General features: G+C 49.3%; 5 protein-coding genes across 5 annotated transcripts; 3 read left to right on the forward strand and 2 right to left on the reverse strand.

The window, feature by feature from the left end:
- Nucleotides 1-144: 144 nt before the first annotated feature.
- L228DRAFT_244034 (hypothetical protein) lies at nucleotides 145-1,488 on the forward strand. The gene is made up of 5 exons (XM_018331827.1): nucleotides 145-401; nucleotides 502-536; nucleotides 595-657; nucleotides 723-734; nucleotides 806-1,488. Exons 1-5 carry the CDS (start codon nucleotides 263-265, stop codon nucleotides 1,292-1,294), a joined length of 738 nt encoding a protein of 245 aa, XP_018190794.1. The 5' UTR covers nucleotides 145-262; the 3' UTR covers nucleotides 1,295-1,488.
- A 630-nt stretch (nucleotides 1,489-2,118) lies between these two features.
- Nucleotides 2,119-4,863, forward strand: L228DRAFT_236360 (RabGAP/TBC; the record flags this gene model as incomplete). The annotated part of the gene is made up of 5 exons (XM_018330818.1): nucleotides 2,119-3,624; nucleotides 3,701-3,829; nucleotides 3,940-4,040; nucleotides 4,075-4,354; nucleotides 4,522-4,863. 5 exons carry the CDS (start codon nucleotides 2,119-2,121, stop codon nucleotides 4,861-4,863), a joined length of 2,358 nt encoding a protein of 785 aa, XP_018190795.1.
- A 5,566-nt stretch (nucleotides 4,864-10,429) lies between these two features.
- On the forward strand, nucleotides 10,430-11,963 carry L228DRAFT_64953 (hypothetical protein). Its single transcript, XM_018336796.1, has one exon. It carries the CDS (start codon nucleotides 10,527-10,529, stop codon nucleotides 11,814-11,816), a length of 1,290 nt encoding a protein of 429 aa, XP_018190796.1. The 5' UTR covers nucleotides 10,430-10,526; the 3' UTR covers nucleotides 11,817-11,963.
- A 1,213-nt stretch (nucleotides 11,964-13,176) lies between these two features.
- On the reverse strand, nucleotides 13,177-14,594 carry L228DRAFT_258695 (hypothetical protein; the record flags this gene model as incomplete). Its single annotated transcript, XM_018334102.1, has 3 exons — nucleotides 13,177-13,725; nucleotides 13,817-14,228; nucleotides 14,353-14,594. 3 exons carry the CDS (start codon nucleotides 14,592-14,594, stop codon nucleotides 13,429-13,431), a joined length of 951 nt encoding a protein of 316 aa, XP_018190797.1. The 3' UTR covers nucleotides 13,177-13,428.
- Nucleotides 14,595-15,739: 1,145 nt separating this feature from the next.
- On the reverse strand, nucleotides 15,740-17,520 carry L228DRAFT_207687 (MFS general substrate transporter; the record flags this gene model as incomplete). Its single annotated transcript, XM_018329731.1, has 4 exons — nucleotides 15,740-15,978; nucleotides 16,053-16,182; nucleotides 16,252-16,364; nucleotides 16,434-17,520. 4 exons carry the CDS (start codon nucleotides 17,518-17,520, stop codon nucleotides 15,740-15,742), a joined length of 1,569 nt encoding a protein of 522 aa, XP_018190798.1.
- Nucleotides 17,521-18,554: the final 1,034 nt, after the last annotated feature.

Below are 18,554 nucleotides of genomic sequence, written 5' to 3' on the forward strand. Positions count from 1 at the left end.
CGCGCCTTGCATTCTTCGGCTGCCGTATGTTTTCCCGGAGAACGAGCCAATCATTAGCGACGTATTTGTAGCTATCGTACGGATTGCATCATTAACCCATGGTGACACTGCCAGCCTACCCTGGGAATTGAGCTCGTCAGATCGCCTTGATAAGACGAGCTGAGGAACCCCGCTTCTGAGGAAGTCGATGGCTGCTGGTAAAAGGGATTCAACTCAACACGTTGATTCTTTTGTTTCTACACCACGGTACAGGAAGATCAATATGGCTACAGCTCCAGAAGCTTCGCGTGACGACCCCGTCTCCGTTGTTAGGGCGGACGGAGAGGACGAGCCGCTGCTAGGCAGAGCTGGTGACGCTTCACAGAAAGAGGGAAAGGGACTTCAGTATAACTTAATTCTTGGTATGAACACTTTGCTTTTAATTTTGTCGATACCTTTTGTATTTTTAATTCCGTGGCAAATATAATGTTTATGAGTTTCAGTTTGCTGACTTCTACATAGGAACTGCTGTCCTGGCGCAAGCGGGAATTTGGATTGTTAGTGTTCAGATATCTGTTCAAAGAAATTTATATTTTACTAATACTTGTCCACAAGCTTGTCGCAATCGTTTGGGCAAATATATTCCTTTCTAAGCTCATCTTGTTTTCCGCTCATCCAGTGAGTTTCTCTTACAACTTTGTGGTTTTGAAAATGAAGCCTTTGCTAACAAGAATCTCGTACAGTTGCTCAATTCAGTCGGTGACACCAGTCCTTTTACTCAATTGCTCTCATTTCACGTTTATGGCTAACAATCTTCACGCCACAGGCCGGCATTTTACTAGTCACTCAAGGGGTGCTAATTCTGCAGCCTACGCATTCGCAGCCGCAAAAACGGCAGGGTACCACCGTTCATGCCATCTTCAATCAATTAGGCCTCGATGCTCTTGTGGCAGGCTTGATTGTTATAGAGGTGAACAAATTTGCTCACAACGGGATTCATTTTGAATCTCCCCATGCGATCCTCGGTCTTATCACCTATATTTTCTTTTTTATTCAGTCATTTGTTGGTGTTACACAGTATTATACACCAGCTCTTTATGGCGGAGAAGTCAAGGCTAAGAAGATTTGGAAATATCACCGGGCATCGGGCTATATCGTGCTCATCCTAAGCCTTGCTACGATTGCCGCCGCTACTCAAACGGATTACAACAAAAACGTTCTCCATATTCAGCTTTGGGCAGTTTTAGTGGCCGCAGTACTTGTGCTGGCAGGAATTATTCCGCGGATAAAGAAGCAGAAATTTGGTCTGTCTTAAAGGTTCCAGAAAAGGAAATTGGCAGCTCGATCGCTAAGATGTCTTATAATTGCGATCATCACTTATGCGACGCTTAGTCGACTTGACTATCGCGGGAGTACTTGGTAAAGCAGGAACATAGGGGATGTTTCTTCCGCCATCACAACTCGACATTGCAGTAGTGAAATGAAGAAATCTTTTATCGGTCACATTTCAAAGCAGTTCAATATATAGAAATGTCCGAGTGGTATCATTTGATACATGTCGATACATATTGTAATCTAAAAGCTCTTACCCCAAAGTGAGCGTTTGTGGAGATAAAAACCCCAGCTAGAGAGGGTCGTTTAAGCGGAATCTCCCCTGTCAAACTCCAGCCACCTTACCCTTTCTGTGTCAGATACCCTTGCTTCCAGCTAAAAAGTAAGGCGATTGCACCAGGTTCCCTTACTTTCCTAATGCGATGGCCGAACACGGTCCAACCCCCTTCCAAAACTCCACATGTGTCGACTACTCCGTAGTCAAGTCGTTGCCCACTGGCCTTGATTATCATTACTGAACCGACCACGGGGACAGCTCAATTCAGAGTGGCGCCAAGGAGGTGACGATTGAGAAGCTGCATATCCTGATAAGGAGTCCTTAGGAGAGTTTGACAAGAAAAAACTCAAACCCCCCGAAAAGTACGATCACTTCTTAATTGTTTGGCCTCCTGGACCTGGCCCGTTCTCTCTTCGCGCATGAAAACCCCTGAAATTCTGCTCTCGGCCGCATGTCCGCACATAACGAATGCTCCTCTTGCGACAGAATCTTGCGTTGGAGAGGGTCAAACGGCCAGCGAGTTTTGAAGCATGTCGAAGCCTCTGGGACCGAGGAGGGTGTCCTTTGGACCTCGTGGCGATGACTCGAAATTTTTAAAAGCGATCCGCTATGAAGAGACTGCAGCTGGAGAAGCTCCATTGCATGATTCAATGAGCGAACTTAGGAGGCCGAAAACTTCGCCCGCATTGCGGTCCGTCTATTCAATAACCCGACCCGAACCTCCCCATGATCCTCGACGCGACTCTGGCCTTGCCCCGTCAAACTCTTCGAGGAGGTTCAGCGCCGCCACCGACTACGAGGATGCAGTATCGCATCTGACAAAGGACCCAAGTAGTCCAATTTACGATGATAGCCCACCTAGTCCCGACCGTTCAACGACGCGACCGAAATCCAGGACATACTCGCAGGAGACATACGAGTCTGCAACTGATGCCGATGAGTCCCAGCCAGGGCTCCGTAATGTCTTTGAAAAGATTACGACGAATATCCCGGACGGTAGCCTCGAGGACCTATCTACTCCAGGCCGGCTCGAATTTTCGAAACGTGGGAGTATTCTGATCAAAGGGGCGAGACCAAGGACCGCCAACGCTGCTATGGACAGAGAAAGCCAAGCTAGGCGAGAGAGGGCGAGAGCAGGGCGCTCAAACCTACCGCAAGGGCGAGTTCTCTCAGCAGATGAAGAAATGCTTTCGCAAAAGGTTCGATCTATGTATGACCATGGCGGGGAAGCCGGTGTCGACTGGACAATCGAAAGAATGTCCTGTCTTGGAGAAGAAGATTCTCGTAACACAATGCTTTCTTCAAAAGATCGATTGGCAAACGGCTCTGCAGCAGATGGAGCGAGTGGATCGGGATCAGTGCGTCCTGTCTCAATCAATTCTACGTCTCAAACTGGGAAGCGCGAAAGTATGATACAGCGAGAGCCTTGCGAACTAGCCGGCGGCATTGAAGACTGGGAAAACGTACACGGAGAAGATGTGGACCGGTATGGATTTATTCTGCCCAAGAAGGCAGCAACCGATTTCTCCGCCAAATCAGAAGCGCGCTCTTGTCCGCCGGAACATCCTCGACCGCATCGTGTCTCAACATCCCTTCAAATAGCCTCTGAGGCTCCCCGGAGAAAGCGAACGCTACGCCGAAAACTGTCTCAACCGAGCGCCGCTCAAACACTCTCTCCTCATACACTGTCGTTTAACGGGAGAAAGAGTTTGGATCGCTCGACTAGATCCGCAACGTCCTTGATGTCATATCGATCTTACCTCTCACTCGGTATCTCTCGTCATTCTCTTCGATATGCCGCAAATCGGCTGCCGCACAATCGAAACCGGCGATGGCTTGATGAAGCTAGTGATATGCTCACCTTGCCTCCCGAGTTAGCGCAATTGCCTGATTTTGATCGTGCAGGAGACATATCACCAGAAATGAAAAAAAGGGAGCGCCGAAGGGAAGAGAAATGGCGGAAGATGGCTCATGTGGTGAAGGGTTCTCCAACAGGTGGCAAAACCGTTTTTGAATTCGACACAAACGATCCAAAAGTAAGACTGTTGTTCTGGGCAGCAAATTGCACAACGAATCTCCTGGACGGTCATTGCTGATCATCTTTTTTCCTAGCTCATATCCCGCACATGGAAAGGCATTCCTGACCGCTGGCGAGCAACGGCTTGGCATGCTTTCCTTACAAGCAGTGCGAAGAAAATGGGTAAATGGGAACCTGACGAGGATATCATAGCAGACTACCAGGTAAGTAACCTGGATCTTGGATACTGTTCTGCCTCTGCGTCGCATTTAGCAAGAGGACATTGGGTGCTATTCCCTGAAATGACACCGCTCATAACTTATGCCTTCTTTAGAGACTTCTTGCTCAAAGTTCTGCGGATGATGTGCAAATTGATATCGACGTTCCGCGCACTGTCAGTAGTCATATTATGTTTAGAAGGCGCTATCGAGGAGGGTAAGGATTCCTACGACACTATAATTCCGTCCAGGTTGATTGACGAACAAAACGGCAGGCAACGACTTCTCTTTCGGACATTGCATGCGCTTTCACTCTACTACCCGGAAATTGGCTACGTCCAGGGAATGGCTTCCCTGGCTGCTACGCTTCTTTGCTTTTACGACGAAGACATGGCTTTTGTGATGCTCGTCCGGATGTGGCGACTCCGTGGGCTCGAGACCCTCTACCGGCCAGGCTTTGACGGGCTGATGCTGGCATTGGCGGAGTTCGAAAAAGTTTGGCTTTCTGGTAGTCTTGTTTCGCAAAAGCTGGTATGTCTAGGTCTCGAACAATTCTGCAAAGGGTACCATGCCGGGGTCCCAAAGTTCCAGAACTATCTTGCTCATAGATCTTTGCAAGATGAGAGGATGGAGGAGCTAAAGTGCCCGCGAGCTCGGCGCCCGCGTTTCCGAACCACGACTAATATATTCTTTTCCAGGACGAACTAGGCATCGGATCAACAGCATACGGGACGCGCTGGTACCTCACCCTTTTCAATTACTCAATACCATTCCCGGCGCAACTGAGGGTGTGGGACGTGTTTATGTTACTGGGGGATCCTCGACAGAACCCTTCGTCGGGCTCCGTTGCAGGCGGTCTAGATGTTCTACATGCGACTTCAGCCGCCCTGATCGCCGGCACACGCGATATTCTTCTAGATTCGGATTTTGAGAATGTCATGAAAGTATTGACCTCGTGGATCCCAATCAAGGACGAGGAACTGCTCATGAAAGTGGCAAAGGCGGAATGGAAGAAGCATAGAGAGCGAAGGAAACCGTGAAAGGGTCGACCACGACGATGACGACGTCATCAACATGGCCCGGTTGATGGGAAAAGGAAGCTTCGCACGTGGCGATCAACATCGGTAATCAGAGCGAGAATGGAAGGATCTTTGATCAGTGGCTTTTTTGTTTACGGGCGGCATAACCGAAAAGCGCCACCAAACTACGAAAACATTTCGCGCGGCTGAGGTATTGCAGTTGTACCTCCAAGTCAGCCGGTTGGCTGACGAACAGAAGCCAGAAAAATACATTGACTACCATTAAACGTCAGTTCCTTCTTCTGTCAGTTCGTCATCCTTTTTTCTCTCCTTGGATATTTTCGAGATGGAAAGTTCATATTCCTCGTTTTCGAACTGACATCACTACTTGGTATCTTTCGCTTGCACACTCCTTGTTTTTCAATCATTTACCTTTTGTTATTCATTGTTGCGGCGTATACCCACTTTTTGAGGCGTCCTCGTCACAAAGAAACTTAGAAGAGATGGTTTGTTTGATACCTCGGGAGTTGGAGTTAGGGCATGTAGATGATACATATCGGGTCTATCATGAGATTTTAATGTCTAATGTAATATACAATGGTTCTGAAGGAGTGTCGAATTCCACGGAAATTCTACAGAATAGAGGCGTGTAACTGCCTAAACGAATGAAAGAAAATAGCTCTACCACGTCCAGCGTGCGGCCAGTTGCAACTTCAAAATGTCATAAGACTATAAGCGAAAACGTGGGAGGGGAAGGGATCAAAAGATCTGCAGGACACATGGGACAAGTGTCGATCAATCTATCCCGGCCGTCTGCGTCAGCACGCGACTACAGGGAATGCAGTGGCAGTTGTGAAAGAAAAAAAAGTGTCGCGTGGGGAGGCGTATGTCGATCATCCAATCTACGACAGCAAAGGAGTGGTCCAGTAGGAAGAGGCAGAGGAGAGGCTGAAAGAAGAGAAATAATTCACAGCGAGCGATCCGAGCCCTCTACTGGATCAATCATGGCCTTTTGACGCGTCGCAAAGCTTCTGGACCCTGCGCCTCATGACCATTCTGAGGGGAGATGTTTCTCTCTCGCTCCCTCAGCTGATGATGATGAATCGGCCGCGGGGCATGGGTGACATGGAGATGCGTCGACCGCGGTCGTTTGGATCGGACTTTTTCCACTCTAGGTGGAGATCGACAATGCCCTCGGTAGGAGCGATTGGAGGAAGAAAGGCAGGAAGCCTCAACTCCCTCTTAATTGAAAAAAAAAAAAAAAAAAAAAAATGATGAAGTTCGTGAAAGGGACTCCGTGAGAGCGAGGATGAGTCGGCAGACAGTTGGTCGATAGCCACCCTCTTCGTACCTGCTCGATTCGGACAGCACCATAAGTTACAGCTTCAGAAGCTGACATCATCGTTTCGGCCCTCTTTCCGAATCAACCCTCACTGTCATCATCAAAGAAAGATTTCTCTCGTTTATAATTGCGTGGCGCTTCGGAGTAAAAAAGGAACGACTGGGTGGAATAGGAAGACAGGCGTCATTCTTTTATTCTATCCTTGCGCCGATAACGAGCCGGGTCTGTGGCAATTGCACCGAGACTCAGACAGCAACGGTAAGAAAGTCCAAAGGATGGCAGCCAATCTGGTGAAAAGAAGACTCTGCGGCCACAGCTGAAGGATACTTCCATTGTGGTGGGGGAAACAGAGCTGAACAGGCAATTATACCATATCTGGCGCTGCTGCCAGCCTTTTGGGCGTTCTGGCGTGCATGGCTACATTGACGCATTACCCCCGCCTCAGGACAAAAAGGCGCTCTACTTGGTAGGTTCCGCCATAATCATCCACAAATGGTTACTTGGGCAAAGAATAAATTCGGATCCAAGCGACGCCATGCTTGGTTGTCGTGGATGAATTGGGTAACTGAACAAGGATGAAGCATCTCTCTTTTACGAACATGCACTCAATTTAGGCATATATAATATTACTGCAGACAGCCACACACACAATAGTGCAATCGCACCTGGCAAGGGAAGGGATATCAAGTGGAAAAAAAAAGGAAATGGTTGAAGGATCTGAATCTTTTCAGTCGTTTCCGGCTTTGACCGGACTGTATTTCACTGTGGAGGGACAACCACCAATTATGACAACCTGGCGGGTCCTGATCGGCATCTGCAATCAAAAATGGCCCTCGGATAAGGAAGTCGTGAAGGAGCGAGTATTCAAAGTTATCGACAAGAAGCATACCAGAGCAATCGGAAATGGAATCGAACATCTACTTGAAACGAAGCTTTTTTGGATGAATGCAACACCATATGACATAAAGAGTTATGATCGTCGGCAAGTGGTCTGATTTTTTGACTGTCCCTCACATCAAACATGCGGCTGGGTGTGGATTCGAGCCGACCACTTAGGCGCACATCTTAAGTTGCTTCTTTCGGGCGTGGCTCTAACATCGCATCCTCACGTAGGACAGCTTCACGCGCCCAAACGGGGCGACGGTGAAGACACGGCAAGCCTCGGATACTACTGCCGTTGCCACCAAACAAGATCATCGCCAACTAATCCAAATCAAAAGTGGAGCGGACAATTTATGGCGGCGAAACCAGAGAGATTCACTATATTGTCAAAAGATGCGCCGAAACTTCTATCCGTCTTGCAGCAAGACCGGTTCCACATATGTTCTACATGCTCACGCATACTCCTCTGTTCTCTGTTGATGAATGACTTAGCGTCCGTCCTGCCGGGGCGTATCCTTGGATCGTCAGTGGCTGGACGGAGGCGAGACGTCGGGGCCAATCTGGCGACTGGGGTGGGCAATAATGCCAGTATACAGTGACAGTGCGCCTCAATGTTCCTTGCTCATTAGCAGATGGATGCTGTTGATCGACGCGTTCAACATGGGCTATTGTGGATCAAAGGGCAGCAATTGCGATCAGAACTACTCCGTATAATCCTCTGAATCAGCTCATTGATCCAATTTTTTTTCTCTCTCTCTCCCTCTTCTCAGCTTCTTGGATATGTCGCCAGTCTCATGCTGATCCGCTGGTCTTTGCTACGCCAAAAAATTACGCACTCTTGAGCTTGCGCAACGCCCCGCAGGGACTTCGGCTTCATTGGCTGATTACGTCGTCCTCAGGTCTACGTAGCCACTCTCTTTCCGTCGGGACCAAGGAATGCCCCGACGTCACATTTGTGCTGCCGACTGTCTACCATTTGCGGAACCAAAGACCGCCTTCCGCACCATACTTTTGCTTTGCGACAGGGACATTTGTTCGGTGTGATATGCGGTGTAGATGTGCATTTGCCCCGGATGAAAACATTCGGCATGGCCGGAGAGTGACCAAGAGAAAGGAATTGAGACGGGCCAATCAGCCTGTGAGTGACATTCAGACGACTACGATCGGGAGGGGAAAGGAAATTTCTCAGGACGCTTCTACCGATGGATTTTAAGATTTAAGGTGAACGAGGCTTCCGCCCAAATGCCATGCTCGGGACAATGGGTGATGACACTCTCGGTTTCATCCGCCCCGTTAGAGGTTAGTTGGTCATGGATCTGACAAGTCTGCGACGGTCCAGATTCCGAATCTACGTGGAAATGACTAGCATCTGAACTATTTGCTCTCCGTTATATTGGGCAGTGGGCTTGGGTCACTAAAACAACGACTAATATGTCACCGAAAAGGGCACCTGGTGGCGGACTCGTCCATGCTTAATCGAGGTTAGTTGCTCAGAACGCGACCCTTGCGGCGTAGCTAGCAAGCCACAGCGGGAGGACCAAACGACGACCTTTCCCTCTGGGACAATTGATGATTCTACTTCTATATTGAAGGATGCTTCTCTACAGCTGCTCTGACGTTGGCTCCATCTTGGCTCAAACCACCCCCCGCCCCGGGGCCACGAAAAACAAAACAACCGTGATTGCTGAATGGAGCCATAAACCCGGAAAAGTGCACACCCATTTAACGTATCCTTGGCGATTGTCACACCTTGACCTCCCAATGCAGACGCTATCGGCTCCTGCTACTGCTTGTGGAGATTTATCTGTCTGAAGAAGGCATCGGCTGAATTGATAGCATGTCCTTTTCGTTTCCTTGGATGCAAGCGCATCCCAGTCCTAAGGTTTTAGCCATCTGAGCACTAAACTATTAATCCGCCCCTCGAGCAGTGCTCAGTGAGGCTGTTGTTGCAGGACAGTGATGGTGGAAAAAGGGCAACCAGCATCGAAGCCTCGCTACCGTTGACTGGACGAGTCGGACAGCCGCATCCGTCCAAGATCGGCGCGCTCTGGGAAACGCCCGTGACGCCAATCGTACCGACTTGCAACGACACAACGTTCCTGTCGGTGTCATGCATCTCTTGCTGGATTGTTATTTGCCCACACCTCTTTTGGGGCCAATGTCTGGAACGCATCTTTTAGTAGGAAGTCTTACGGGGGGCAAGCTGTCTCGTCACGGTTAGTTTGCGGGTCCAAGCTTCTGTTCAGAGTGCACACTACTCGCCGACGGGCTGTCGACCGTCGTTGCTCTTCGTTTGCCGGACCATGCGCAGCATGGCGAGGTAGGGCTCTTGGGAATTGATCCAAAAAGGGTCCATTCTAGGCCACCTTGGCTTGACAAGGCCTGGCACGTCGTGTGGCCCCCCGGTATGGCGTTTCTTCTCTGAGAAAGCCACGTTCTCACCAATTTTTCCACCATCTCTATTACTCTGTCCTAGTTTTTCCATGCACGCCCAACGAACCACGCCTACTGGGGAAAGGGTGTGAGCGCCATGGAAAGATTCTACGTACAAATTAGCCAGGCTTCAAGGGTAAACGAAACAGGAACCCCCCTTCCCCCTGCTGGTGTCTTTACTACGTCCTGCTTGCTGCTTTTGCTGCTACCATGGCTATTATTATTGACTTTTTGAGTGTTTTTTTGATGTCGCTGGCCGTATTTGGGTCTTGCCAGGCAACACTTAACAACCCCGATTGCAAGCCCCACGTCCACCGCTTTGCCATGGCACCTCCACTACGTCTCAGCGCCAATTGGTTCCATTTTTGTAATTTTGACAAGTCTTGGTTTTTCCCGTCTGGCTTGCAAGCCGTGCTAGGGTAGTGCTCAAGCTCACGTTTTGCTCCGAGGGGAGGTGCTTGCAAACCCTACATGAACAGTGCAAAAGTACCGTCCGCCCCCGTCTCATGCACTGTCAATCTCCTACTCTCTTTGTCGACCGTTGATCTTTGCCATTGTGCCTCCGTCCGTGGGACGATCGTCCGCACCAAATCTGATCCCGCTCCACGCGACAGAAGCAAAAAGGCATTCTCTGACGCCTCCTCGTTCACACCCTCCATCAGAGTAGCCCTACGCCATCGGACGAATCAGCTCCTGGTGGTTTCAACGGTAGCGAGGGGCCCTCGATTTCCTCCGACGGGGCCCCGGTCTTTAGTATCATCGGTCTCGGTGGGAAGCAGTCTCGCCCCTCAAGGCCCCAAGAAAGGACGTGCGCATGCGCATAAGGGAGCTTGAGTTCCCAGCTGCTTTGCTTGTTTCTTAATCCTTACTCATCTGCAAAAAGGTTCTCTGCTCATGCTGTCCTATTGTTTATTCCCTTAGTGTTCTTCCTCATACAGCTATCATTATTGCTGCTTTTGAAAATCGTATCCCAAATTTTATTTTATCATTATTTTTTTTGCGCTTCAATTCAAGCTTCTACGCACTCATGTTGCTCACACTCAAAACTCCAGCTCCCGACAATTTGAACCGTTTCTATGACGCTTCTCCGCTGCCACCGAATTCCGCTCCCCATTTTCCTCCTCCGGTGACTGGTGCTTATTTGCCTCTACCGTCTTCGAGAGCTTCACGGACGATGAGCACGCCTCATCGAGGGCTCCCGCCGCCGGCGGCGATGGCGCTCTCCAGTACAGACCGAGGGCCTCCACCACCGCCTCCTCCTCCTCCTCCTCCTCCCCCGCCACCACCCCCATCACAACAGCAACAACAACCACCGCCACCAGCTCATACTGTTGCTCCTCCCCCTCCACCTGTTGCAATTGCTCAAACTCTGGGTCCACCCCTAGGTCAACTGCCGTCTCCGCCGGCCCAATGGCAAGGCGCTGAGGATGCGATGCGAAATTGGCTTAATGCAAAAGCCGAAGAGGACAAACGAAAACAGGAGGAGGAGAGGACGAGGCAAGAAAGTTTGAAGCTTGAGCAGCGAAAGATTGAACAAAACATGCTTCGAGAATCTCTCCAAGGCGGCGTACCGCCGTACATGGTACCCATGGTATTTGCTGGAATGGGGGGCGGAAACCTTCCAAACACAAGCCTGGAATGGGCTCAGCATTTCATGGGTCAGCTTCATCTTCAACAGCAGCACCAGCATCAACATCAGCAAATAGCACCACAGGTATCGCAGCAGGTTCCGCTTCAGCTTCCTGCACCTCCGCAGATTGCCCAAGCTACACAGCAGCAACCTCTTCCGCCACCAGCATCTTCACCGCCCGACTTGAGACGGGACAGCCGACAACCACCGCCAAACCCTTATGCTGCGGTCCCACCGCCGGTAATGGGATCTGTACAACAACCGCCGATACTGACATCCCAGCAGCCACCTCTACCTCAACAATCGGCGAGTTTCACATCTGGTTATTCTCTTCCGAGCGCCATGTCTCCAGCAGCACGCCCGCGTGGGCCGCAAACGCCCATTCAGGCTCCCTTGACTCTACCTCCAGCACCACGACCGCCAGCTCAGTCAACATTACCGCGGCTCAATACCAGTGAAATGCAAATACAAGCTCCGCCAGGAGTTCAATTCGGTGCTACCGGCCAGCAAATGCAACAGCAACAGCAACAGACTCCTCAATCTGCACACCCTGGTATTGCACAGCGGGAGCAGCCGCAGCAGCCGCAGCAACAATCTTCTCCATCCATTTACTTTCATCATTGGGTTCCGCCAAGTAGTCAAGGGGCTGGACCCGCTGGAGGCCAATCTCCAACTCCTTCTGGTTAGTAGACTGAAAAGGTTTCCATTGACGGCCGTGTTTTTTTGTTCAATTTCTAATATCTTTTGATATTTGTTTTTCCTTTGCAGGCGTAGAATATAGCAATTCGCCAAAGAAGCGCAAAGCGCAAGGGTCCCATCAGGCACCTCCACCGCCGGGTGCGCAACCTCAGTATACGTCTCCTTCATTTTCACACAACACACCATCTGCTTCCTCGGCGCGTCGTCCTGGTCATTCCCGCCAAAGAAGCGACGTATCCGTTCGACGTCGAACGCTGGAACACGGAAGCGCGCTAGGCGGGCCTAGCTCTGCAATAACCACTGGATTTGGTTCAGAACAACGATTGTCATCACAACAACAGCAGCAGCAGCAGCACCATCATCACCACCCAGGCCATCAATATTCGACGGCCGAGCAACGTCGCCGGTCTTCACCCCCTGATCCTCGAACATCTGAGATGCACAGAGAGCACGAACGAGAACACGAACGAGAGCATGAACGCGAACGCGAAAGCAGAGAGGGTTAATCGGGTTATTCATGTTATTTCCTATTGTCCGATTGTCCGCTTTTGCGCCTTGTCCCCCCTTTTTTTTCATCACCTTTCATTTGTCCATGTTATCTTATTTCAGTTCATTTCATCATGCTGGACACCTTGCTGCGCGAGGGAATTTGCCTTCGGCCCATGGGTCCCAAAGCTCGAAGCTCGTATTCGTTTCTTCTTGACCGTTTGGGATATTTTTCCTGCCTCGACGAATTGATACCCATACGATTTTCCCCCTTTCTTTGTTATTTGTTGAATCTTTCCACCATCTATTTTTTCCACTTTTAGAGAGCGTCATAACGTCCATTGATGCAGGGAAGGGGTGTTTATTTTTTTTTTTTAAATCAAGTATGGCGTCACGATAAAATGTTCTTTTCTTTTTCTTTTTCTTTTTTCCCCCCTAAATCAATCGGGCAAAGGAGGAGCGGTATTTTTTCCTCCCTGTTCTACGCCTTTTCTTCCCTTCCATCCACCAATTGACTCTTTCTTTTCCTTGCAAGTTTATGTAGTCTCCGCTATATATGCCGGAGAATGAAACAATTTATATTTATTATCTACTGCATTAAATGATGGGTATCATGTCCCACCTGGCATTTTTCGATGACGATTGTATCGCTGGTCTCGTGCCATATTGGACCTTTTTCTTCCGTCTCGTGGATAAAAAATGATGACGATGTTCGTCACCATGGCGTATTATATTTTTGGGTTTTACTTTCTTGCGGTATGGGGGCCACAGTAGTCAAGATTCTCTATGCGATCAGGTACACTCTTTTACTTTTAAGTTTTCTTGGACAGGTACGATCTGGTCGTCTTATAAGGCAATAGTTGGCTGGAAAAAAGAAAAAAAAAAAAAAAGGTTTTCAGCATGCGACGTTAATTCTTCATCAGTTTAGATCAGTAATGCCGCTTCGGTTCGTGTTTCCTTCCCCCCTTTATCTGTTCCTTGTCTCTCTCTCTCTCTCTCTCTCTTTCTCCCCGACATACGGGGACCGCTGGTCCTACTGTATATGTCCAGCATCATAGCTCACGATAGCAGATATCCCGGATCCTTCCAAACATTCATGACCCCTGGGGATTTTTTACCCGTCCCCATGTCCTCCTCCACGTAACCGCAAAGCAATCTCCATTTCAAACCTCTCCTGGCCCCGTGGCTCGTCTTGAATGTCCCTCATCATATCCGTTCCTGGCGGGAAATCGTGCTCGAAGATAGGCTCACCGGCCCCTCGCATATTGGCGAGCACAGACTGGCGGAAATGCCACCTCAATATCTCATCAGATACACGGTGCGGGTCAGCTGGATCACGACAGACGGGATCTAGGATCCGCCCATCAAGACCTAATATATCGTAGTTGAACACTGTGATCTTGTAACCGTCCTTTTAGAGGGGGGGGGAAATAATTAGTTCACCTAAGCTTGAGAAAAAAAATTCATGATATATACTCCGCAGAGCCAAAATTGAGACTCACGTCTGGATTGACAGAGATGAGATAGCTGTCAAACATTGTATGGAGGTCTCTTCGCAGAAGCAACCCGTTTTGGCAGGAATGTATTTTCGAGATATTGGATGCGTGGTCCATGTCCAAGTCCATGTCGTCGTCGTCGTCGTCGTCGTCGTCTGTAATCCATCTCCCAAAGTCATCCCTGGTCCACAGACTTTCCTTCTCGAGCGGGAAAACATGCGCGCTCTCAAAGAGGGACCAGTCTCCCATTTCCGCATTCAGATTGACGACGCCGCTCAGCACACACCGTCCATCTCGTGCTCGTAATCCGAGACGGAACCTGTCTTCCTCGCGCCCTCCGGAGCTTACGCTGCGTGAGAAAATGCGCTGTATCCAAGGCTCATCGGTGAGTTCGATTGGGTTTGGGTCTAATATAATACTCTAGTGTTAATAACGCCGTCTATTTAAGAACCCACTACAAGTAAATTGCGGTCCTGCATGAATGAATTAAGAAGAGTAAATATAGTTAGTGGTAATACTTGCCATTGCTATAAATATCATACTCTCCTGCTTCAAGAGGGTTGCTTGTCGGTGAAACGACCCGTTGAGTAGCTCGTGCTTGGGCATGGATACTAATTTCGGCATCTTCTGAAGATGATGAAGAGACAAGGAAGAGGATATTGTTCAATATCCAGAGGAAAACGGCTTCGGTCACTGATCCGTTCTGTCGCAGTCCACCAAGGCAAGTGCCTGTTGCTCTGTTGTAGATGAAGACATTACGGACCGCGGTCCGGTTGAAAGGCATTTGTCAGATACTTTTCAGAGTCTGGCGTTGCAGTTCAGACTCAAAGCATCAAGACTCAAGGTTCAAGGCCAACGAAAGAGAACGGAACTCTCTGTGTCCGAAGGAGGCTCCCTGAAAACCACAGTCGAAATAGCCTTAGTTCAGAAAATCCACGTCAGGTGGGAATTGCAATGGGACAAAGCAGCAGATCACGATAAATAAGAAAAGAGGAATTAGGAGTTGATGGATTGGCAATATATGCATTGTATTGTCGCCCCATGAATCGATCAATTTCAATTCATAAATGTGCTATGGAATATCATGAATTTCGAACGGATTGCCTGTGAATGGAATGAAAACGTCACGGGTAAAACGACAGTTGAGAACAACAGAGTTCCGAATCGGCCTGACCACTAGACCGTATCGGAGAACAGCCATATCCCCCTAAAGCGGCGGGCGGTGTAAAGGCGGTGAATAGGTAGAGTGAGCAGATAAATTAAAGTTGGACTCAAGAAATATATTGAGGATCATTCCATGCATTCACATTAAAAGTATCCATATGTGTACCACGCATTTGTGATTAAAGTCAATTTGTATTCTGAATAGGACATGCGCCCGTGCATTCATCTATGAGTGTATAGAATGCGTAAGATCTGAACATGGGTATACCCCATCTAATCCAATCTAATGTCTATCCTTCTCTAGAGCCTCACATCTAATGCAAACAAAAAGCAAAAAGAAGGTATCCATGCGGAAGACAGAAAATGGTCTTCAAGTTCCCGACAAAAGCCTTCACAGAACTCCGGGGGGGGGAGAGAAGAAAAGACAAGAGCAATCATGGGAAAGGGGAGAAAGAGGAATATGACGAGGAACATGAAGACGGCAGAGGTATAACATGTACCATGAGTCATGATGCATCGTAAAACAACAAGGAAGTCGAAGAAGTTGCTCATGTGATATCGTAAAAGCGTCATAAAGTGATGGCGTGCGAAATGAAAAATTTATGCCAAAGGCCTAAAAATAGCCCTGAAATACAGTGTTCTCGGTCGTTATTTTGCGTCAGGACTCTTCTGGCGCAATTAAACGAGTGGCAGGACATCGAGATTGTAGAAAGGCTAGGCGCCGAAGAATCGAAGGGGCTATATCGAGAGAAGGAGAAAAGGAAGTTAAACATTCTCGAGGTGAGCGGCGCCACCGCGAGACCGTTTCTCGCGGCTTTTCTCGGCAGTTGCAACCTCGTGCGCTTTGCGATCGCTTGCCAAGGTCTGGGCAAACTTTGACCGAGCACGGATTTGAGGGCCTTTCCAGTAAAAGATGTAGATGGGAATGGCGACGAAGAGGGCAATAAATGCAAGAATGGTGCTAGGCCATTCAAGGTGGTATTTGTGGCCGACATTTTCAAAGACTAATTGTTCAATTGTTGTTAGTCACTTGATATCCTGACTTGTCCGGGAAACTCTTTCGGTGATATTAACTTACAAGGTGTCGCGTACATTGCCGCAATACCGGCAAGGAAATCACGAGCTAGAGCATTACCACCAGTGGCAGATGCCGAGTAAGGACCGTAACTGGCCACCATGTAGTCAATTGTAGCCATGTAAATGGCGTACTGTAAAAGAGGTCAGTCCACACCGATCCGAAATCTTGGACGAGGAGCAAAACGACTAGAGGAACATACATTCGCAATGGCAATCAGACAGGCGAAAATCATGGGGGCGATCCAGTGCACGTGGGGAGGGCCTAAACTGGTCCATGCGAACCCAAAAAGACCGATAGTCTCAAGAGGGGCGGCTACAATGAAATAATCAGCAAGAAATTCAAATATATCTATTTAAGGATGCATCGCTGGCGGAGACTTACTGAAGAGAAGCCACCAGAGTCGAGTCTCGGGCTGGAGAGCATCCGGGTCGCGGCGACGGATTTTCCGGTCTTTGTGGATCCATGGAAGGAAAGAAATGTAGGCGATAATGTATCCAACGGCAATCGAAATAAAAGCCAGACCATTGGCAACGGTGCCGAAACCCCACTGCTTGAACACGGGACCAAATGACTCCAAAAAGGTGAAGATCAAGGCATCGCTGAAGCCACTGAGAAGCGACAGAAACAACACAATGGGCTCGCGAACAAACATCTCAAAGGGACGGGACCAGACAATGAGAATTTCCTTTATCGAGAAGCGATGCTCTTTGAGCTCTCCAGGACCGTAGACGTTCTTCTCACCAGCCTTGCGGCGCTTCTTGGCCTCGCGGTCAACCAAGACGCTCGCGCGTGTCTCGGGGACGAAGAAGTGGATGATCTGCGTGAAGCCACCAAAGATGAGCTGGATCCAAAAGTTCCATCGCCAATCGAGGTATGCTTCCACGAAACCCCCAACGATAGGACCCAGAACGGATCCACCGACAGAGGACAAGACGATGAATGCAACGGCGTATTGTTGATCGTCTGATTCCCACATGTCGGCAACCATGCCCAACGTCACGGAGCCACCGGCAGAGGAGATACCGCCGAGGAAGCGACCGACAATAATGGTGCCAAAGTTTGGTGCGAGGGCGCAAGGGATCTGCCAAATGTTGACGAGGAACAGACTAAGCTGCATAATCGGCCAGCGTCCGAGTTCCTCACTCCAGGGGGCCCAGAGCTCACTTCCAAAGGCGTAGGCGATGAGGAAAGCCATCTGACCGCACCGAGCCGCCTGGAGACTAACACCGAAATGTTCGGCAATTTGCGGGACAGCATTAGGATAGACGCTGGAATTGTAATTCATCGAGGATTGGACGATGAAGATGGCGGACAGAATCGACCACTTCTTCCATGTCGGAAAACAGAAGCCGAGCTTCTCGTAGCAGTCCTCTTCCTGCATTTCAATCTTGCCATCGGCTCGCTTTGGAGACGCTACTCCATCTGATTGCTCCTCCTTGGACTTGATGCTATCGATGTCCCGATGCATCTCATCTGAAAGACGCGACAGCGCAGACATTGTTGCTGAGTCAGTCCCGGTGGACTTGACTAGTTGGTTCTTCTTGTCTTTGGTATGATGGGCTAGATTGGATAGCTGGAGTTGGTGATAGACACAAAGCCAATATTGAATTCAGCCCCACAGCCTGGATAATGACAATGAAGTAAGAAATGTACACCGGTGGTCCTCCGTTTTGTCAATCGCGCGGGCGAATTGGTTGACGGAAATTTCGCCGGGATGGTAAGTGTAAAAAAACGGGTGCAAAGGATGGGGGAGGAAGAGACTAGATATAGAAGAGCATGCCGATCAAGCAGAAAACGGAAAAAGAGGAACAGACAAGAAAACTCTCTATAAAAGGCATGGTCCATGAGCAAGAGTGACCCTTGATGTCATTGACAATCTGACCAAGAGATGGGATTGTTCCCCGGAGGGAGATCAGCCCGGGGATGTGGGGCCAACGGGGCACCCATTCCTTTTTTTCCCTGAAGCAGCGTAGTTTGGAGAGCGCGAGAACCCGGAAGGAGGATTCGGTGGCCTCTTCGCTGCTGACCGCGCAGGCTGATAGGTAGGGTTGCAATCCTGGCAGAGGCATAGCGAGTAGTGCTAGAACAACAGCGTCCCGCAACTGTCAGAGGACAGACCGCCTACGTCGTAAGTCAAACTACTGCAATTACCTAGTTTTGTCGACATGTGGAGAAAAAAAGTCACGAGCGCAGTTGGATGAGGTTCATTTTCAGTGTGTGGTTGGGTAGATGTGGTGGAAGAAGTTGGCTCGGGTGGGTCCGGGCCCCTTGTCTGGGATAGTACTCCGTAGCTTCTCCAACTGGAGAAGAGAGAAGCAGTGCAGACGGAAGAATGATGTTGAACCCGCGGTTTGGAGTAGAATGGAGAAATTCCCCACTGAATACTCGTACAGTGCGGGGCGTACTGTAGAGTAGTGGGATGCTTCTCTCAGTCGTTGAAAACGCGGGTGGCGACCCACTTTTTCCGTGTCCACACCGACGTCAAGTTCAATTAGACAATAA

This window comes from Xylona heveae (assembly GCF_001619985.1).
Source record: "Xylona heveae TC161 unplaced genomic scaffold L228scaffold_2, whole genome shotgun sequence".
Lineage (NCBI taxonomy): Eukaryota > Fungi > Ascomycota > Xylonomycetes > Xylonales > Xylonaceae > Xylona > Xylona heveae.

Coding starts and splice junctions, on each gene's coding strand:
- L228DRAFT_244034 (XM_018331827.1), top strand. CDS start 263: ATGGCTACAGCTCCAGAAGCTTCGCGTGACGACCCCGTCTCCGTTGTT. Junction 402..501: donor TCAGTATAACTTAATTCTTG/GTATGAACACTT, acceptor ACTTCTACATAG/GAACTGCTGTCCTGGCGCAA. Junction 537..594: donor CGCAAGCGGGAATTTGGATT/GTTAGTGTTCAG, acceptor CTTGTCCACAAG/CTTGTCGCAATCGTTTGGGC.
- L228DRAFT_64953 (XM_018336796.1), top strand. CDS start 10,527: ATGTTGCTCACACTCAAAACTCCAGCTCCCGACAATTTGAACCGTTTC.